The 23823-nt window shown below is 33.7% G+C and overlaps 1 protein-coding gene across 1 annotated transcript in view; it reads right to left on the reverse strand.

Moving 5' to 3' along the window:
• Nucleotides 1–2232: 2232 nt before the first annotated feature.
• The window catches only part of LOC149904927 (uncharacterized), a 140752-nt gene continuing 119161 nt past the window's right edge, over nt 2233–23823 (reverse strand). The window contains exons 2-8 of the mRNA XM_090107432.1: nt 8868–9021; nt 6209–8630; nt 5817–6003; nt 5130–5302; nt 4528–4753; nt 3672–3999; nt 2233–3384 (exon numbers count right to left, since the gene is read on the reverse strand). Of these exons, the coding sequence (XP_089963558.1) occupies nt 2934–3384; nt 3672–3999; nt 4528–4753; nt 5130–5302; nt 5817–6003; nt 6209–8630; nt 8868–9021 (3941 nt within the window). The 3' untranslated portion in view covers nt 2233–2933. The remainder of the gene's footprint in view (nt 3385–3671; nt 4000–4527; nt 4754–5129; nt 5303–5816; nt 6004–6208; nt 8631–8867; nt 9022–23823) is intronic.

Genomic DNA, 23823 nt, shown 5'->3' on the forward strand with positions numbered 1-23823 from the left:
ATATAGATTCCATAGGAAGATAAATGTATTATTCACCCTGTATTTGAAAATAAGGAACTATACCGCAATTCCAAAGATAGTAAGTGTTTTAACCACAAGAACATTTCCTTAATTTTAAATAACAATTGTGGTGTAGCTTTGTAGTTTTATACTATCGCTTTAGTACCAGGAAATGAGACAGCACTTTTCATAAAAAGCAGAAGGGAACTTCCTAGTTTTCTAGAGCTTTTAAGAAGTTTTATAACTTCTTTTTATTATTAAGTAGTTTTCCGCCCGCGGCTTCGCCCGCTTTGACTAAAACATAATAAATTATATACTAAAACCTTCCTCTTGAATCACTCTATCTATAAAAAAAACCGCATCAAAATCCGTTGCGTAGTTTAAAAGATTTAAGCATACATAGGGTGATAGGGACAGAGAAAGCGACTTTGTTTTATACTCAGTAGTGACTATGAGGAATCAGCAATGATGTAAGCCGGTGAACAGTGCCGCGTTAGGGGTTCGCCATTGGCTTGAGGGGGCAATGGCCCAGGGCGATAAATTCTGGGGGGCGCCGAAGTTGGTTAACCTAACACTTGATATTGCTTCCCTCAAGTGGGCGCCACAATCTTTTCGCCCGGGGTGTCAGTGGCCCTTACGCCGGCACTGCCGGCCGGTGAAAATTTTGGAACGTCGTCATCCATTTTTTAATTTTTCTAGTTCAGTTGGAAAACAAAGAAAAGAAAAATTCTAGAATACTTAGTTTAATTAATTCATATTAGTTATATACATATGAATGTTATAACGTTGAAATATATTAAAGTACTCCTTCCCTAAGCTCTCTCGAGATACGAGTCTAAGCGTATTTGCTCTGACAGATCATAGAAGGGGCTTTAAATTTCAAATACCTCTTCAGTGAGGCATCGATACTTACCTACAGACGATCGATTTGCTATACTGGATAATATTGAGATATATAATTACGCTTACAAGAAACTTTTATATACTACTAGAGGTCCGCCCCGGCTTCGCCCGTGGTACATATTTTGCAATAAAAGGTAGCCTATGTCCTTTCTCGGGTATCAAAATATCTCCATTCCAAATTTTATGCAAATTGGTTCAGTAGTTTAGGCGTGATTGAGTAACAGACAGACAGACAGTTACTTTCGCATTTATAATATTAGTATGGATTGAAACCCCGGGGCTGACTAAAAATAATTATGGTATGTATAGTTAATCCATTATTTTGTTAAAAATTTCACTCAAATCAGTACAGTACTTCAGACTTGAAAGCCTTACATAGGAATAGAATTATAGCCACACAGACTATCGAATTTATAATTTATCAGTATAAAGAGCTAATGTAAGTTTCAACTTTCTACAACTGCACTCAGATTCTTTTAAATTTTAATAGTGTACCTATCTGATTAAAAAGTATCTCTTCATTTCGATACAACTGAATTTCGTTTGTTTCTTAATTAGATTAATTTGTTTTCTCATTAATATTTGCACACACAATCAACGGGTAGAATGTATTAGCCATATTATATTGTAATTAAAACATCTATAATTTGTAACTACATTCTTGCAAATAAATGTAATTTGAAATTGAATTTGTATGTGTGACTCACTACTACAAATGTAAATGCATTATTATATTTGAACTAGCTATGCCCCGCGGTTTTACCGGCAAACTTCGTTTATATTGGTCAGTGTGATAGGGAGCCTACCCTCGATACATGGGCTATTTAAATCGGACCAGTAAGTAGTTCCTGAGATAAACACGTTTATGCAAACAAACAGGGTTCTGTTCAGCTTATATATGTATTAGTATAAATTTAAGTTTCTACATTTCATAGGTAACATGAGGATAGGAAAAAAACAAAGATTATAATCATTTCATATTACTTTATTCAATAAAATAAATCTTTCAAACTTATACAAATAAACAGATCTTTACAATCCAATAACTATAAATTTTAGACTAGACAGTAATATTGAACTGAGATTTGAAATAAAATAAATTCCACAAATTTACAATATAAGATTATACATAGATTGTTAAAATACATTAAGGGCCGATTTTTCAATGCTTGGATAAAACTTATTCGTCAAATAATCTCTTATATATAAAATTCTCGTGTCACAATGTTAGTCTGCATACTCCTCCGAAACGGGTGGACCGATTCTCATGAAATTTTCTGTGCATATCGGGTAAGTCTGAGAATCTATTTTTCATATGTACCACGGGCGAAGCCGGGGCGGACCGCTAGTAATATATAAAACTACCATTTTAAAAACGTATTCTAAATGCCCGGATTTGACAGTTTACGTGACATTTTAATATTATCGTGTAATACTTTATTGGACGGATAAATTTTATCCAAGCATTGAAAAATCGGCCCTTACAAAACAAGCCATTTTAGCACCACAGCTTGTTCATGAAAAATGTTAAAAATGTGTAGAATTCCAACATACAATAAATCTTGTGATAAAATAACACGCATTTAGTAAATATTACATTTCGAAAACCTGTGCTCTATACTAAACTTAACATTATTTACAATTACACCCAGCTCAGCAGAATACTGTTATAAATAAAACTATTTACAATACAATTTACACAAATTTCATACAATTGAAATCAATTTTAAAGCCTAGTGTCATGAATTCCACGCTCCTACGAATAAGTCAGTCATTGAACGTCCAATTCAAATAATTTACTCGTAGTTTTTTAATCTAGTTTTAAAACTAGTTAAATATCAGGTTCCAATATTAATCAAACAGGATTTCTTTCGATCGAGGCTTTTTTTCTCAATCAATAAAGAAACAGTTCGTTAGACTGCGCTGTATCGAGCTATAAAATTCGAAAACTTTTCTACCAATAGAAATTCGGAATTTTTATCAATACAAGAACACTTTGCGATACACAATTTGCTATCAAACTTCAGTCCTTAAATATCACATTCAAACTCGGAGACTCTTTTGTTCCTACCGTCGGGCGTCATTTGAAAGTGATTATTGGCATTTATCCGGGGAAATCCATTGAAACTATTCCTGCTTACTAAAGGATTCTCCCTTTCTCTATCTCTATGAAAACTGGAGGTCGACAGTTTCCCATCTTTACGCTCAACAAAATTGGGATCGTTAAAGTTTTTGTCAGTGAAATTTCTGTCAGCGAAGTTTTTGTCGGCGAAATTCTTGTCGGCGAAGTTTCTGTCAGCGAAGTTTTTGTCGGTGAAACTGCGTTCGGCGAATTCGCCGTCAGAGAAGTTTCTCTCGAAGTTCAGGTCGCGGATGCCGAAGCCGCCCATACGGGGCGTGCCGATACCGAATTTATTACGCATTTCTTCATCGCGCAAGTTGAACGCTCTGTTCTCGAACTTTCCTTGGCCCGTTTTTAATCTGGAAGGGGAAAAAAAGGTATCGTTAAATTGAAAAATAGGTTTCATACAAAATTAATTTAGGAGTTTTGTACTAATCGGTTCAACATTAACATGAATAAAAAGATTAAAATCTCTATGTATGCGTATGATGATGTATATCTCTATGTGTACTTTATTATAACAAAATAAATAAATATTTTTAAAGTCAATAAATACCTCACGTACATAATATAACCTCTACCAAGTGCCATTTTATTCTAAGAAATAGCATCAATACAATTACAATTAAATTATCTCAATACTTACTCTCTAAACACCCTTCTCTCCCTATCATACTCCGCCGACAGCCCCTCTTCATCATTAATAATCGCCGACGGATCGCTATACACGGACGACTCTTGGTAAAACGAGTCCAGATCCACGTAATTCCCTTCTACGGGTTCATTATCCAGCAGTTCTGCTAGTTGAGACTTTAGTTGTGCAAACGTGGGTCGTTGGTTCGGGTCCGCGTGCCAACAGGCATGCATTGCGCGGTAGAGTTGCGGCTTGCAGTGCGGAGGGCGCTCGAGCCGGTAGCCCTCTGTGACCGCGGTGAGGACTTCGCGACCTGACATCGCTGCGTACGGTGTTGAGCCTGGAAGGAAGAAACAATTATTATATGTATGTTAGATTTTATAGAATTGGGAATTGTGTTGAGACTGAGAAAGAAGTCTCCCCGTGACCACGCTCGCTGTAAAGTGTTCGAAACGTCAGTAAAATAATATAATGAATAAATCGCGTTTAAAATCCGTTAAAAAGTCTTTAATTTCTAACTGAGAAAGAATTTATATTTTTACTTAAGAAACGAATATGGGAGTGACTGAATGGAGGGAGGTATAAATACAAAATGAAACATTCTGGTTTAAAGACAGCAACGATTAATCCTATAACTGTACCATGTAATGAAAATTTAACGTGCTTCAGCGCACACAGCGCCACGAAATATCATCCACACCTTAAAAATGCAACTCACAGTCTATGCACCTTTTACTAAAGTTTACAATGCTTTAGTCGCCATCCCAAGCAAACGCCCAATTATACCTTTCCGTTTGGTAGTGCTAGTTCTGATGTGAAAGGTATATACCGACATGTATCACACTCCCACCTTCACTAACCAACTTACCTAGCGTAACAATCTCCCACAGTAGTATCCCAAAGGCCCACACATCAGAATGATGGCTGTACACATTATACAGCAAGGCTTCAGGGGCCATCCACCGCACGGGCAGCGCGCCCCGCGCCGCCCGCGCCGCCGCGCCCGCGCACCGCGACATGCCGAAGTCCGCGATCTTGCATAGCTTGTTGTGGTCGACGAGTACGTTGCGAGCGGCTAGGTCACGGTGTACAATCTGCAAAATGCAAAACAGTTTAGTGTAACATATAAATAATTGTATAAATAATAATAAAATCAGAACAAGCAATCTCTCTCACGATAAAAGTAAAGGTACTTTAAACTAAACTAAAAATGACATTCAAAAAATGTCTGAATCAAAACTCTGCCAATTCCATGCAGTTTTTTATCGAGCGTATAATCAATGAACTTTGCGATTCAACTAAGAATACGATCGATACTGCGCCATTTTGTTACGTCACAAGTCAATTATTAACCTAAGTTAAGAAGCAACGAACATTCAAACAAAATGTTCGAGTTAGGCAATATAAGATAAAACAGAGTTTTTATACAATATCCATATAATATTTAATAAATGGTGAAACGGAACTCACCCCCTTAGAAGCGATATAGTCCATCCCCCTGGCCACACAGTACGCGAACACGGTGAGATCCCGTGAGGTGACGGAGCCGCCGCCACTGAACCGGTCGGGGCGGGAGCGCCGCTCGCGCAGGTACGTCAGCAGCTTGCCGCACATCACATACTCCATTATGAGGAGGTAGGGCTCTGGAATACGTTTTCACATGATTAACTATATAAACTGCTGTGATTACCAGAACATGCGCTGCCACACAGTTATAGCTATAATTTCGGCATGATATAACTACCAAAAAGCTCTTTTTGATAATTGCAAACAATATAAACACACAATTATGCATGCTACATAGTTAAACGCAACACAAAACAAACTTAAAAACGTCTCTCAACGATAACATTTACACGATTTGTGACTTTATTACTTTAACACCATGGTTGTAATTATGTTAAATTTAAATCTGTTTCACTAATGTGCAAACGTTGTAATTTCATAAGACATACTGTACGAAGACATTTTAAAATGCTCTGCAGTTTACCAATAATTTTAATCAATATCCATTTTAGCATACTCTGTAGGTTTCAAAAAATCCAACTAAAAATCCATAGTCTACCAGACAAAATTTCATTTACAGATAATTACTAATTACCATTATGACCATTGATATTACCAAATCTTTCTAAATCTTCAATCAATCATACCCACCTTGTTCAGTACAACAAGCGAGCAGCGTCACCACATTAGGGTGTGTCCCGATCTTCTGCATAATGTAGATCTCGTGTAAAAGCTCCTGTTTCTCTTTCTGTGACGCTGACTCCTTAATAGTCTTCACAGCTACTAGACGGGTCAGACCATCGTGACCGTTCAGATCGTCTGCCTCAGCTTTCCATACCTGGAATTTAGTAAAATCGCAGTTATTTTATTATACCTATTCTTTTACTTCAACTTTTATGTCTATTTTAATTGCCCTAACTCTCTTACATAATTTTTCATTAAGAATTTAATTTTTTAAATGCACTTCCTTTACTTCTGTATAGGAAAATATACCACCATGTCGCAAATAACAAAGTTAAATTAAATAGCTATATATAACTAACCTGTCCGAAATTTCCCTGACCCAACAACGTTTGCAACCTAAGCTTATTCCTTGGGAATTCCCATTTTTGATCTGGCTTTGTAGGCGGCGGTATCGGCGGTCGAGCTACAGGCGTGATCGGCGATTCTTTCTTAATATCGCCGCCATCGTCGAAGTATCCTTCATATTCCGTGTCGATTTCTTTCGTTTTCTTATTCAGTAAGTTCCTTAATACAAAACCTACTACAGCTATCACTGGTAGAAATCCAAGACCAGCTAAGACGTATGACGCTGTGTATGTCTTTTCTGCCTCTATAACAACTTCGTTCTGAGTGTCGCTTTCATTCTTAACTCTTGTTAAATTAAGTACCGTATCGTTTTCAACTTGCGTCATGTTTGTGAGTTGCAGAGTTGTTGAACTCGATGATGCTGATCGAGACGTGACGAATAAAGTTTTTAAGATCGATTCAGTAACTTCGTTTCTTTGTGTCGTAGTTTCTTGCGCTGTGGTCGTTGGGAGTAGTGTCGTAGATTCTTCACGTATACTAACAGTTGGTTTTATTGTACTCGTAGTTGTTGTTGTTGTTGTCGAAGTAGTCGTTGGTCGCCGTCTTTTTAGTATATTCTTTGGTCGAATTGTTATCCCATTCGTAGCGTTATCATAATCATTTTGTCGGAACAGACTGGCTAGCCTTTCAGATATTTTCGATGTTATCGTTTCTACACTCAGATCTCCATTATATTTTTCACTGGTTAGTGGAGATTCAATCGGTTTATACATTATTGGAGCAGGCGTAGTTTTTGTGGTGTTGTGGAAAGGATTTTCAGTCGTCGTAGTTCTTATTCTGATCCTATGTCTGTATGGTTTAAATGTGGTAGTGGTCGTTGTTGTGGGTATATTTGTTGTTTCCGTGTCGTTGAAATAAATTATAATCTCATCGGTAACATTCGACTTATTCTCTATGTTACCAAATGTTATTTCGCTCGTGCTATTATCCGATTCATTTGTAATAGGATCAGTTTTATTTTGTCCTCTCACAGATGAAGTTATTGACACAGATGTTACAACAGCTGTATATACAGAAGTAGAGGCTTTTTCTGTAGTTGTATTTACCACTGGAGCATTCAGACTGCTTTCAGTACTCAAAAGAGTGGTTATCTTTGATGGGCGTCGACGTAGATTGAAATAATTCCGAGTAAAATTACGAATTGGAGGTGGAGTGGAAGATGTGGGAGGTGTAGTTGTTTTATTCAAATTCTCTTTGATGGCAGTTCCATTTATATTTTCAACAGGATTTACAGTTGTATTCGATAGAATATCTTTGGTTTTATTTTGTATGCTCGGCGTAACATTTTGTACGATAGGTTCTGTAACATTTAACTGTCCAATGTTTAATGGCTTTTGAGTGGTACTCGGATATTTCCTATAAGCATTAACCAAACCAACGTGTCTTGCAGGAGCCGGTCCCTTCACTGTGTTTCTTATTTTATTCTTTTCTATTACATTTTTAACAACTGAAACGTCCATATCTTCATTAATTTCATCTTCCCCAGCACTAGTATTTCTATACTTTTCTGTTGCAGAGTATCGTGAATTAAATTTCCTTTTTTCAGATGGAGCAACAATAAAATTAGCGGCTTTAGTAGAAGCTGATAATGAGGGCGAATTTGTCAAGTTATCGTTTATTACAGGACCACCTAGTTTTTGACCAAAATATATAAAAGGCGCCATTTCTTCATCGGGAAGTTCTGTTTCTAACGGCCGGAAATGGTTATAAATCTCTTGTGACATAAATAATGTTTGATTTGTTTTATCTTTTTCATGCTCTACTTTAATTAACTTTGTATTCTGAACATCTGTACTGTTAGCTATTGCATTTATTTCTAGTTTTTTTTTCTCTTGATCTTCAACCTTAGGAGTGGTTTCCACGGCCTTTTCAGTGGTTACGGATACTGCTTCAGTTATTAATGTAGCATTTTCTTTAATTTCATTACTGGACGTTGTTTTGTTGGGAGCTACAGGTGGACTTTGTGTAACGTTATCAGTATCAGAATAATTTAATAAATATAAGCCATGATTGGATTCATCAACTTGGAATTCCTCTTCTGGGTCTAATTCGATACCTTTATCCAATTCCTCTCCTTTCTCTGGTGGGACGTAAATTATAGAACTTTCAGTCTTCGTTTCAGCAGCATTCGTTTTGTTAAATCGTCGATTGTTTAAAAATCCTGCTCTGTTTTTATTATCTTGATATAACCTAGGTATAAATAGATGTCTTATCTCGTGTGGTTTTATATCTTGTCGTGTTTCTTTAACTCCATCGTGAGTGATCAGTTTTAAAGTCGGTGCTATGGCTTCATTACTCGAGTTGTCAAATGTTATCCTTCTTACGACACTATTATTTAAGTCACGAATTTCTAATTGAGCGAAGGTGGTGTTGGTTCTGAAATTGAGAAAAATAATAATTTTAAAACATTTGCTTGATAAAATTGTTGATTTTCTTACTGTTTATAATATTTTTTACTAAGTTAAATATTTGAATACAAGGAGATACTGCAACTAATTCTAAGAAAACTTTTAATTATAGGCTATTGTTTAATTTGAATGACATTATATTCACACGGAGCCAACAAGAAGCCTTCTAATAACTAGGTAACATGATTCTAATAAGAAAACATACTTGTGTGGTTTATTCGCTATAGTAGCGAGAGTATTGATGTGACTGGCGAGGCGTCCCGTGAGGAGTTGCCGCCGCCTCGCAGCGAGGACTGAGAGGAGTTGCGAGTCCCTCGTCGTGTTCGAACTGCTCTGAGTCGTGCTCCGCCGTACTGAGCCTGCAATGGATGACGTACAATTAGTTTTGTGTGCATTACTGGTATGGAGGAGTTTTCTAGGTCGTGGTACTGTAGATAGTCGACCTTTGTTCACAAACCGCTTCATAAAATATACTTCTTATAATCTTGCTAGCTTATAAATTAGAAGCCTTCGATGATTCTTAGCGAGATTCACGGATTATTTAAATTTTAAATAAAACAATGTTTTTGAAATAATTCATCGTGCTCTAAACTATCAAGGTACGATTTAATTATTTATTTGTTTTACATTCAATCACCTTTTATCGCAAAAAGGGTTGTATTTTACTAAAGGACCACAGGTCCGCAGGACCTACTATATAGAGTAAAACAAGTCATTTTATTGTTGCAAAGAATACTTAAACAAACGATTCATTGATTAAAATTATACAGCAATAATTACATTACCATGTCTGAAGACGACTTTCTCAGCCAGTATGTCACGGCCACACTTTTGTTTCAAGTGAAGGATCATTTGATTGTTAGAATTATTATCTCGTCACGCGAACTGTCGCTTATGTTAGCAAAGTTGCTAAACGATTATGTGAATTATATCAAAAGATATTGAAACTTTAGGAAACTTATTTTGAATTTATAGGCTAAATTAGAAAATATTTTAACGCTTTTTAAAAGCGATTTGTTTATTATGCCGTCTGTTAAGAAAGTCATTTCTAAACCTAGAAGTTGTCATAAAAATTTCTCCACTTGATTTTGAGGAAACTTACAAATTTTATGCCTATGATTATTATTTGTCGTGATTGCTCTAGAGAGCTTAGTACCATAACTTTCGGCATTTTGAAGAATTTTTGATGAATAGTTTTTTTGCTATAATTTTATTTATTTTTTTATATTTTATGATAAGGTATGTAAAAAGCCATATTACATCTATTAAGAAATAAAAACTTTGCCTTCTTCCATGCAATAAAAAAACATATTCTAGAATCTAGATTAAAATGATTGCACACTTCACACCACCCAGTTACACTAATACAAACATGTTACAGGGAAATAATACGCCTATAAATTAAAAAAAACTCTTGCACATTTACAAACAGAATTAACAATTCACAATCATTCCCATTGAACAATGCTTGCTGTTAACAAAAACTTTTGGTGCATTGTGTTATATTACTTAACATTTTGTAAACAGTATTTGACATTGGATTTATACGAATTGTTTAAATTTAAACGATGTTTCAATGTGATATTTTGTTACAAGAGAAACAAAAGTTTTAGGAACAATTTTGTACTGTTACTACTGTTTATTTCATTCAGTGTTTTTCTATTCATCGAAATATTTATAAAAGAAAATTTACACTATAAATATACAAGCCTTCCATGGCTTCGCCCGCATAGTCTAAGAAAAACGCGCATAGTTCCCGTTCCCGTGAGATATCCTGGATAAAACCTGTCCTTTGTATTTTCTCAGGTCTCAAGCTATCATCAAGCACAGAATTTCCTCCAAATCGGTACAGTAGTTAAGACGTGAAGAAGAGATAGACAGACTGACAAACAGAGTTACTTTAGCATTTATAATATTAGTTTACAAGTCCTACGCTTATTTCTATTCGTATGTACCTAGTGCAAGTTTCATTTATATAGTGAAATAATCCCTAAATAAATACAAAAAAAAAATCAATCCATACATACATATACAAAACAATAATTTAACAAATACCAAGCCTTGATACTAGCTAGTAACTTTAGTTAATATTCACAGAGGAGGTCGCGTGCGAATGCATAGTTGTCCTCATTGTCGGTCGCTGCACGGCTCTATTAGAGATAGGGATGTAGAGTGTCGATATTTGTCGATAGTTTAGTATTTTTGGAAAATTGTTACATGTTTATTATTGAACAGATTGAAAATAGATAGTTGAATTTTAAAGACATACAAATTATAAACGGAGAAAAAGAAATTAAGAGGAATTGTTTTTTACACGTCCTATGCTACGTTATATCAAATATCAGAATACAAGTTTCGTGTCGTAAAATTTGTTATATATTTTAACATAACATTAGATACCTATTTACGTAAACTAATAAGACGATTTTCACAATATTAAATGAAGAGCGGATAGGTCGAGACAATTTTGATAATAAGTCAGCATTCTGTAATTTCTATTATGTCAACTAATTAACTAAGATGTAATCAATACTAAAACCATTGTAAAGCCATTGCTCTAAACTGGATAAAAAAAAAACATTCGACTGGAAAATTCATCACGTATCGACATTGCCAACATCACTAGCTAACGGTCCGCACTACTAGCCAAGCGACCGCTTAAAACGCAACGGTGCGCAAGTAGATCCCAACCGAAACACGGTTAGCTTTATATAATCTGTTGAATAACATCATTATATATTATTTATTTCTTTTGTTTCAACGCATTAATTTGATTGGAATAATGTTAAGGTTGAGATCAATTAGTACAACAGAATATCTTTGTAGTAATCAGCAATTAAAAATTAATGTTCATTCATTTTCTTCATGCAAAGTGGTATATTTTTTGTGTTAAAAATTCAAGGTCGCGTCATGGCAATACCGTCAGGTCATGGAGTAAGGCGACGATTTTGGTATCTTTGAATCTCGCCAAAGAAGTTTCACTTCTGACACGTGTGCTCTTCACACACGCTTTTTTATAAGTGAATTTAAAATCTAGAATGAAACTAAAATCTATTTTATCTAGGTCGATTGTCACGCTAATAACTCTATTAAAAAAATAATTTGGAAAATCCAAAAGTGCACGCCTCATAATTTTTTTTAATAAATATTTATTAATTATTATTTTTGTTTATTTAATAACAATTAAACCACATCGAATCAGACCCTGAAAAATGAAAGGGTTCTATTCCTGAGCATACTCAAGCGTAAGAGAAAAAAAAAGACTCGATTAGTAAAGTATTTCGGTCGCTATCGTGTTAACAAGAAAAAGGATCCGCACATACAGACACACGGACGTCCAAGACAGAACTTTTTTAAACTGTTTTTTAACTAGTTTAAATAACAAAAATGACATCAAAAATATCATGAACGTTAAAAATAGTGTTTTTTCTTAATATGTGTGTGTATGTATTATCTTACAAGTGCAATGTATGATACATAAAGACATTTTAAGTTTGAAAAATCAGATGTTTTGCGCGAAGTGACAGTAGTACCCACCTCAACGCTTCGCTTATGAGGCGTGCAAAACACCAGAACCATAATTTTGTGAAAGTGTATCACACATGTTGATGTGTTTTGTTGGATGACGGATGTTTGACGTACGCACTTTAAAATAGTATTATTATAGTAGTAGTTTTACGTTTTTATTGTTTTCTTTTTTTTTTTGTACAATTGCTATGCATTTTCTGTTATTTGTTATATTTCTTGATGTCAAAACAATCTGTTAATTTGTCAGATAACCGATCCAAGTTCAACACATCACAGTATTTCTATTTTGTTTCTATAACACTATGTTTTACGATGAAATCGCCAGATCCTTATACAAATTTTCTTGTTATGTTTTGATTACAATTTTTTATATGTTATACTGTTCAGTACATATAATATTTTTCAGTTTCACTTAAGAGAAAAACTAAAAGAGTAGAAGGAATTCATTGATAGAGGTTATTTCATAGGTGACGTAGCAGTTCATAGCATTACTATATCAAAGAGAAATGCACAAGTTTGAATCCCGTCTCTCGAACATTTTCCTATTTAAATTTCCTAAACTAAAATATAATTTAAAAGCAACAAGTTCCGTTTGTCTGAGTCCTAAAAAGAGTTGCACAACGATACAATATGGTATGAATGGGAATTCTCTTTGAATACTAATTGTGTTTCTGCATTGTTTAACAGTCTATTGACTGATAGTTTAGGAGCTGGTGATGGAATATGCTACCATTTTATTTTTATAGAAAAAAAAATATATTTATAATGTGGTCCTTTTGTGTGCTTATGGCATCTGTGAAATGCCAAATTATATGTAACTAGCGGTCCGCCCCGGCTTCGCCCGTGGTACATGTTTACGTTTTCTCTACATAAGAACCATCCTGGTACTTCAAGGAATATAATAAAAAAAGAATTATCGAAATCGGTCTATCCGTTCTCGAGTTATGCGCTTACCAAAACATTTTGCGATTCATTTTTATATTATACTAGCTTTCCGCCCGCGGCTTCGCCCGCTTTGTATAAAACATAATAAATTATATACTAAAACCTTCCTCTTGAATCTCTCTATCTATTAAAAAAAACCGCATCAAAATCCGTTGCGTAGTTTTAAAGATTTAAGCATACATAGGGACATAGGGACATAGGGACAGAGAAAGCGACTTTGTTTTATATACTATGTAGTGAAGATGGTATAAATACGTACCTAACGTTGAAAAATTGAAAATGTTCACGTTCAAAACTTTTTTTTTTTTTTCAAATAGTGTGCAAATTGAAACTCTTCCTTTACCATCGTTCATATTTCATTTAGCAGAATTAATGTTTTTTGTTGTTTAAATAGCACTGCTACACATAATGTGTGTATGTCGCTTGATAAAGTCGACTCTTCAACTATAAACTAGAAAATGAAAATAATGTTCGAATATTATTGGCTGTATTTTTCGTTATTTTTAATTTTTATCCTCGAATGACTAAGTATATTAAATTAAATCATATTAAGTGCACCTATGCCAAGCTCCAATCTCCATACTCCAGACAGTATGCAATCAATTAAATTATTAAACCATGGGCCAAATTCAATAATTTTAATATGAATTCACTAATTATATTGTAGGTTATTAGTCCCCAGACCTGTGGGGTAGGAGGTCATGCTTTTTGTGTATTTTCACATATGGCTTATTTTTTAATATCCATCCGGAATCAATTCCGTTTTCTACTCATAAAAAATTTTCAAACTTACAATTTTTAACATTATTTTTATTTTATTTTTCTACTTAGAATATACCTACTTTGATATGCACATTACAAAAACAGTTACCAGTAGCACATTACATAACTAGAAAGTTCTAACAGTTACATCACTAAGTGTCTAGCCCTTCAAGACCTCGCCTACAAAAGCCTTACTCATTCTAGTACTGACCTGAATCTAAAATAAACACTGACTCAGAATAAAAATACTTCGAATAGATATAATTATGAATTACTTCATGCCATAGTATGGACTTTTAAGGTCCTGAACTCTAGGGTCAGATTGTTATCTTACTGTCTGTCTGTCAGACGAACTAACTTTATAAGTAATAAATCTTGCAAAAACTTAAATAACAAATATTTTTTACTAACCATTGCATGGGAAATAAGACCGTAAGACGGTATTCTGCTGTTTAAAAACAATGGATATATTAATTATTTTCTAATTAAACATAAATCATAATAATGTTATTATATAGTGTCATCAGGAATAGTTAATGTCTCCACTTAAAATTAAAAAAAAATCGACAATATCTTAAACAGGGTTGGTACTTGAACTGATGACATGCCGAAAATCTTATATATAAAATTCTCACAATGTTAGTCTGCATACTCCTCCGAAACGGGTGGACCGATTCTCATGAAATTTTCTGTGCATATCGGGTAAGTCTGAGAATCGGCCAACATCTATTTTTCATATGTACCACGGGCGAAGCCGGGGCGGACCGCTAGTTATCATATAAATAATAATCGCAAAACTTATATTAAACTGTACTGAGTCATTTTATCGCGCAGTTCTTGACATAGATGTGTGAGATTTTTTGTTAAAACAACCTGTAAAAGGTACTATGCGTCAACGCAATACATTTCGGAGAATAGTTTAAACACAACGATATATACGAACATAATTTTATATGGTACCATTTATAATAAATAGACACGATAATATTTTTCGGGCTATAACATCAGCGAAAAACATTTTGATTTTTTTTTCAAATTTCGGGTCATTTGTAACAGGATGGCGGTTCTACAGGGCTTAGTACGCAATGACAAAAAGAAAAATGATGGTCAGAACGCTGATACCGGATACCTTAAGATACTGTAATATAAAATATTACAGTAATATCTTAAGATAAAATATTATAGTATCTTCACCGTGTGTGACGCGCTTAATTCTTTTCATAAGCTATATCACTGCCAAGCATCATCAAAATCCGTTTTTTTGTGAAATAGTAAAAAACATACATCGAACCCCAACTTTCGCATTTATAATATTAGTAGGATTTACATGACGTTTCAAAAGTGCTTCTAGAAGAAGTCTAATTGAATAAATAAATGTTTGAGTTTGAGTTTGAGTTTGCATACAGGTATCCTAGTTCCTGATTCGTTATGCGATGACCTAAGCTTATCGTTATTTTATAAACAATACGTGCCTTATCACGAACGTGGTATTACAAATATTTGCCTTGTTCGCGTTTCCTATATTATATAGCTTTTCAATTGATATTTTCTTTTAAAGTCACGTATGGAATTTTATACAATTTATACAAAATTCTTTAAAAAGGACCTTTTTCAGTAACATTATTGTGGAAAATCTTAATAGATAACTATTAAAAGCATGAACTTAGATGTTTAAAAAATACTGGAGATAGCAAATTTTGCTGAGAGCAAACATTTTTTTTTCATTTCTTGGTAAATTTTAATAAAAGAACAGACATATAAGTATACAAAAAAACAACCACATAAATCGTCATGATTTTTCGCTCATTCCTTTTTTTAATACATTACAATATTTTCGAATATTCACTTGCCAAGACCGGGAATTAAACTAACTAAAAATTAAAAACATTCAAACGTACAATATGGTATATACTAGAAGGTTCTATCCATAGAGCATAAATCACACCAGATTATACTCCTACTGATGCAAGATAACCAAAACATGAGATTATCTATGAATTCAATGAGAGGGGATATTATAAATTCAATGAGTACTGCACCTTGTATCGGCTGTAAACAATAATTAGGTACATTATTGCCAAGGAATTTTTATGATCAGGCTTTCGACTATTGAATACGAAAATAGCAATTTGTTTTGCATCTTCGATTAATTCTGATTGTAATGTTTATTGTTTATTGCAATCTATACTGTTGAAGACTGCATCAAATACATTGAAAAATGCCTTAAATAATAAGTTATTTTATCAGTTTCAATTGTGTAGAGAAAATCATCTTATTCTAGTAATGTTATAAATAACCTAATTAATGTAAAATTTGGAATGTTTGTGTGGAGAGTTGATTATTACTCGTCACTCAATAAAAGCTTATAGTATTTAATTTGAAGATTTTTGGATTATCAAATAATCTACTTATTACGGAAATACCACTTGAATAAAGTCTCCATCCTTATGTGATACTAGCTGTGCTCCGCGGTTTTACCCGAAGTGCTCCGCTCCTGTTGGTCTTAGCGAGATAATTAATAGCCTATCGCCTTCCTCGATAAATGGGCTATCTAACACCGAAAGAATTTTTCAAATCGGACCAGTAGTTCCCGAGATTAGCGCGTTCAAACAAACTCTTCAGTTTTACAATATTAGTAAAGATATCATGCTTATGTTAAATCTTTGTAACTAATATCTAATGCGTGTTTCAAAGAACCTACCGAATTGATAACCTCTATGAAACCAGTAGGGTCACGTATCATTATGCAGTACTGTAGGTATATCTCACAATCTGAATGCATAGAGATTATCGTACATGCATTCAAGGGCTTAACCTCACGACTGAAGATGGCATTTTGGTTTCTTGGCAGGTGAAGGTTCTTGTGCTGTGGGAATACGGGTGATAATTGAATGTGGGTAAGTCGTGTGGGTTGTTAACAAAAATATGAGCGAGGAAATAAATGTGTGATGAATTCTTTTGGTCGATGTCGTGAGTCAAATTTGTTTAAGATGAAAATTTAAAACTTTTATTAATAAAATAAATTTATTATAGAACTAATGAATCACCAAGTACATGGTATAAAACAAAGTCGCTTTCTTACGTCCCTATGTATGCTTACATTTATAAAACTACGCAACTGATTTTGAAGCAGTTGCGTAGGAGGAAGGTTTTAACTTTTTCTATATAATTTATGAGGTTTTAAAAGCGGGAGAAACCGCGGGCCGAAAGCTAGTCATTAATATACTAGAACTAAATAAACACAAATTATTATATTATTCATTATAGACATAACAATTATAGCACATAACTTGTGGGTATGCTTTTCAATGGCTCAAAGTTTCGTTTTCTTGAGAAAAATCACTATTATCACATGAAGGGAAGAAGGACAAACACACAAATCATACAGCAACAGGGACATTTCGATTATTGTATAATTACAAAAGGCATTGACATAGCAAATTACACATAATATTTCCTTTGCTTACCATTAATTTGTCGTGTACGGAAGTCATATAGCCTTCGAGAAACTAATTATTATCATTTACATTGAGTTATGACATGATATATAACCAATGTTTTTATATGTAATCACTTGTATAAAAAATTCGATACTATCAAGACCAAAGTTGACCTCCGTTTTATAAGACGGTATGTGGTTAAGAGGGTTCAAGTTATTTTTGATTGAATAATCTTGAAGGCTTATAGCAAGTTAAATTGACCTCTTGTTACTCTACGCAAATGTTATAGAGATCAAATGTCGATAACTATCAATGAAACTATCGATAAAACACGAGTTTTTTATCCCATCACGATTTCCCATTCATATTATTAACACATAATATATTTACTCATTAAATTCTAATATTTGTTATAACCGCTCGCGCTGTTTTTCACATCAGCATGTGTGTGTGTTTGTTACTCTATCACGCAAATACTACTGAACCGATTACAATGAAATTTAGCACACATATAGAGGGTAACTTGGATTAACACATAGGATAGGTTTCATCCCGGAAATCCCACGGGAACGGGAACTATGCAGGTTTTTCTTTCAAAACGCGGGCGAAGACGCGGGCGGAAAGCTAGTAAGTATATAATAATTCAAAGATTTAAATGATTATTATGAATGTTACAGAAACCATTGTAATAACTTGATTAAAAAATTAAAACGAAATTATGACAGAGAAATGTTAAGTAAAGCAGCTAAAAACTCAAAAGAATTATGGAAATCGATAAGACAAATTACTAACTTTAAACCAGCTAAATTACACAGTAAAGATCTTCTCAAGTCGGATTCTTCTCCTTGCAAATCGGTAAATTTGGTTAATGATTTTTTCGCTGATGTCGGTAAAAAGTTGGCAAATCAACTTTTGACTAAAAACTCTAATTTGGTAAGGAACCCTGCTCCAAACACGACTAACCTAAACAGCTCTTCTTTCGTTCTTCTAAAAACCGATGTCAGTGAAGTTAAAACAATAATCACGACGTTAAAATCTGATAGTGCCCCAGGGTGGGACAAAATACCTACAAAATTTCTTAAAATTTGCTCTTCTATTGTAGCTCCTGCTATTTGTCACTTAGCGAACTTATGTTTTAGTACAGGTATATTCCCTGCTCAGCTGAAAAAGTCAGTAGTTGTTCCGGTGTATAAGGGTGGGGATGGATCCGATGTCAATAATTATCGCCCCATCTCAGTTCTGCCAGCAATCTCTAAAGTTATCGAAAAGCTCATTAATAGTAGACTCCTTAATTACTTTGAAAAATATAACATCTTCTCTGACTCACAGTTTGGGTTCAGGCGCGGTCTTTCAACCGAAGATGCTGTGTTGAAATTAACATCTCTTATATCTGACAGACTGGATGAAGGCAAAAAATGTTTGGCTGTTTTTCTAGACCTGAAAAAGGCCTTTGACACCGTTTCCATCCCTATTCTTATCCGTAAGCTGGAGCATGCAGGCATTCGTGGTACACCCCTTAATCTAATGGAAAGTTATTTAACAGAGCGGACTCAATGTGTAAAAATAGAAAATTATATTAGCTGCGATAGAGGCGTTACCTGTGGTGTGCCACAGGGAAGCGTTCTCGGACCAACGCTCTTTTTAGTCTATATCAATGATCTCACTAATTTAAGTATATTAAATGGAAAAATCTACTCTTACGCAGATGATACGGCGATAGTGTTTAGTGGGAATTCATGGCTTTCTGTATTTAACGCGGCACAGATAGGTATTTCTAAAATTTCTGATTGGTTAATAAGTAATCTCCTCACTTTAAACATTAAAAAAACTAATTACATATGCTTCTCAATTAATAATAAAACACAACCTAATCCTAATCTTAACCTTAAGCTCCACGAATGTGACGGAACTAATAATTTAAATTGTACTTGCGACATTATTGAAAAAGTTTTTACTACAAAATATCTCGGGATCATACTTGATCACCGCTTATCTTGGCATTCACACATTGATTATATGAACGAAAGAGCACGGAAACTAATCTGGATTTTTAAATCTTTGAGACATGTAACTTCACATAAGCTTAGGAATCAAATATACAAGTCCTTAGTTCAATCAATCTTAGCATATTGTATTCCTATCTGGGGGGGAGCTAACAAATCTAAATTCATAGAAATGGAGCGTGTGCATAGGTGTCTTCTGAAAGTCATGTATCAAAAACCTCGCCGGTTTCCAACGACAGATCTGTATAAACTATGTGATATTCTAACAGTCAGACAACTATACATCTTGCTTATTACAATAAAAACACACAAAAAAACACCATTTATTTATACCACAGTGGAGGGAAGAAGAAGGAAGGAGGTAATTAAAACTCGTTGTACCAAAACTGTTTTTGCCAGACGCCAGTACTCAGCTAACTCAGCTTATATATATAATCATCTAAATAAATTACTTAACATTAATAGACTAACTTGTTGTGATTTAAAAAATAAAATAATGAATTGGCTAAAAACACTAAATTATGATGACACAGAAAACCTTCTTGCTACGTCATGCACTGTGTAATTATTACTTTTATATTATTTATTTAACTATAACCACGTGTAATCATTAGCTGGTAAAAGTGGTAAATATTAATTGCTATTTAAATTCGATCACTCACAAACTCGTGCTCATACATAAACCGACAAATTCAAACACACACACACACACACACACACGCACACACACACACACACAACACACAATACACAAACACATCACACACACACAATCATACACTCCACACTTAACTATTAATATTTAGTTATCAACAGTTTATTTTTTTCATGTAGATAACCTATTTTAAGTTAAGGAAGAGCGGGTCCTCCTGACACAGGTTTTATCTTAAACTTACTAGGAGGGCCCTACTACTCCAAATTGTGTAAAATTTAGAAAGGAAATAAACTATTTTTATTTTTTTTATTTTTTTTTTTTATTATTTCCCGTTTGTGTGTACCCACAGTGCGTACCTATTAAATAGTGCATCTCACCATTTATTCATATATCGGCAACATTTGTCCAAATGTCTTAGGATACTCTGAACTCTCGACTTCAATCACAAATAGAAAGTACATTCCTTAACCACATTAACTACAAAAACAGTAATTTTCATAACAGAAGAGACAATAGCGTGATCACTAAGATATCTATAAGTACACGCAAAGCGATCGCTCTTGTTATTAACTAGCTGTGCCACGCGGTTTTACCCGCTTGGTCTAAAACTTAACAAATATACTGAAACCTTCCTCGAGAACTGTTCTATCTATTTAAAAAACCCATCAAAATCTGTTGCGTAATTTTAAAGATCTAAGCATAGGTACATAAGGACTATAAACGTTCCTCTTAAACTAAGTTTTAAATCACTATATCAATTAAAAACCGCATCAAAATATGTTGCGTAGTTTTGATATAATAACAACAGACAGCGCGACTTTGTATTATATTATAAGGAATCCGACCTTGCAGATTGAAATGTAACGTGGTCTATTTGCATAGATTATCTGAACAATATTTTGGTATCTGGCGCATTCCTTAGCACCTGCAATCAGTTGTTTTAGTTATTCAATGCGTAATAGATTTAACAATGTGTTTCTAGAATAATCGATTGATAAGAGAGACAAAAACTATCGCTATTTTATACTTTACTAGCTTTGCACCCGCGGCTTCGCGCGCGTTTTCAAAGAAAAACCCGCAGTTCCCGTTCCCTTGGGATTTCCGGGACAAAACTATCCTATACGTTAATCTAAGTTTCCCTCTATATGTGTGCTAAATTTTATTGTAATCGGTTCAGTAGTATTTGCGTGAAAGAGTAACAAAATGGATGTATTTGCGTATGTGTATGTATACGCAAATACATCCATCTCACAAACTTTCGCATTTTTATTATGAATTAGGATCTTTGACATTGTTTATTTTATTATTTATAAATTTTCCACATGTGTATTTTTTATATAGCATATTATTTTTTTTTTAATCAAACTGCTATTCATAAATCTTTCTTATCTACACTTATAAAATTTGAATATACCTAATTGAGTAGTTTTCCGAGCTTTAATACAGATATCAACACTATAAGTGGTAATAAATAAATTAAAAAATAATTTAAAAACATATTTGAATAATTACGAACTAAAAGCTCTTCTTGACTATTATACTTTTGAGGAAAAACGTTATCTATAGGTACTACTATTATAAAGCTGAAGAGTTTGTTTGTTTGTTTGTTTGAACGCGCTAATCTCAACAACTACTGGTCCGATTTGAAAAATTCTTTCGGTGTTGGATAGCCCATTTATCGAGGAAGGCTATATATCATCACGCTAAGACCAACAGATGCGAAGCCACGCGGGTGAAACCGCGGATTGCAGTTAGTGTTTAATAAAATTAACGATTTGGCAATGAGCCAATACCTGTACTAATAGGTACGCTGTTTATCCTTATTATTAATTCTTAACTATAAGCTTACAATAAGTTTAATATCTTAAGGACCTTACAGGTCAGTAAATCTAGTATTTTATTATTTTATGTTTTGTTTTATTATCTTTACGGCTTGTTTATTTTTTATTCTGTGATAAAGATAGAATGTAAACAATGTACTACAATGCGTTATTTATTTTCGAGGAATGAAAGTTGATACTGTAAATGTACAGGGGAATTAGATACATATTTACTCTTTACTACGTAAACAATCTGCCTCATTAAAACAGATATATATACATATTAACTAGTATGTAACTGGAGGCTCAATATATACCACACTTCTAATAGTAGTTTGACAAAGGAAACCCCTAAAGGAAAATTCTAAAACTCATTTTATCAAATAACATATTTAAAATTGAAAATACATTAATTCATCATCATTGTCATCTTAATTATCAATTTGAAATAACATCTAATAAAACCAGATAACAAATTGCGTAGGTTGCACATATTTCATATAATAAGGAAATAAAACTCATTAAAAATCATATTAATTAAGTTTGAGATTTGGTAAAAATCGACAAGAGATCGTGTCACCTTGAGTCGTGGTTGACTAGATTAACAGGTTTTGACTGATGACCCACATTTATGTATTGAATAAATGAATAGATATAATATGTTATATGTTAATAAGTTATTGTCCAAGTGTAACACGGGTGTGGGTGGACGGGGCGAGTGATAGAGCCTTCATTCCTGGACGAATTGTAAGGGCGTGGTGACAAGGTGGTTCTTCGCGCTTATATTATGTAGTTGCCAAATATAAATATCAGCTAAGATCACCTTTACATAATCTAAAACTATATTTATGGTAGTATGATATTATATGTATTTTGATGCGTATTAATTATGCTAGCAAGGTTAGTTAGTCTTCATTTGAGATTTGAGCTTTGTAAGCAACAAAAAGAACTTATAACATTATGTCCTCTAAAATGTAATATATCCAATGTGCACATCTATACATATAAAGTTCAATACAGATTTATATAAAATAGTAAGTAGAAATACATATAATAATTAGTAAGTTAAACATAATAATTACTACCTATAAGTTAAAATAACCTTAGATATGTCGTGTTAGAAATTTTTTTTTATGCTATAGGATAGCAAACGAGCAAACGCGACGCCTGGTGTTAAGCGATACACGCCGCCCTTAGCATCCACTCCACTGGGAAGTGGATGTGTTGCTATCCTCAGAGGGATTTGGAAGGAATTAGGGAGAAGGGGCGTTCTAGTTGTTCAACCAGTTATTTCGAAAATTAATATATTTCAATAAACAAATATATGTTCTCAATGTTATTCAAATACATTAGCATATAATCATTCAAAATAACAATAGAATGTAACGGACAGATGGAGTGATTGATTATTTCAATGTTTTTGAAATAAGTATTTTTTCTATAGTGAGAATACGGCTAAACAAATACTAATTTTTTTTGTTGCATAAATCACAATGGATAGATCTTATAATATGGGCGTTGGTACATGCATTTTTTGTTATTAAGAATGTGGGTTGCAAATAATATTGTTGTATTATTCATTGATACATTTGTAAAAAAAAAAAAGAAGGATACATTTAAGTTTAGTATTTAAATGAAAATGATGCGATTAAAGCCAAAAGGTTATCTTGATATTATTATGTTTTTAACAAAAAACTAAACCAACTCAGAACTGGCCAAAATTTTAATGGAACCAACTAGTGTTGCCGCTCGATAGTCCACTATCGATAGTCTATCGATTAACTATCGATAGTTGGGGAAAAGCAATAGTATCGATAGCACTATCGATACTATCGATAGTGTCGATACTATCGATAGTATCGATAGTCCTATAAGCGTAAATACTATCGACACATAGCAATACCATCGATAGTATCGATACTATCGAAGCTCAATATCGAACGAACTATCGATACTATCGATAGTGTCGATACTATCGAAGCTCAATATCGAACGAACTATCGATACT

The sequence above is a fragment of the Colias eurytheme genome, chromosome 11 (genome assembly GCF_061535395.1).
Source record: "Colias eurytheme isolate Ceu_HAF_F1 chromosome 11, ilColEury1 Martin Lab GWU primary, whole genome shotgun sequence".
NCBI lineage: Eukaryota > Metazoa > Arthropoda > Insecta > Lepidoptera > Pieridae > Colias > Colias eurytheme.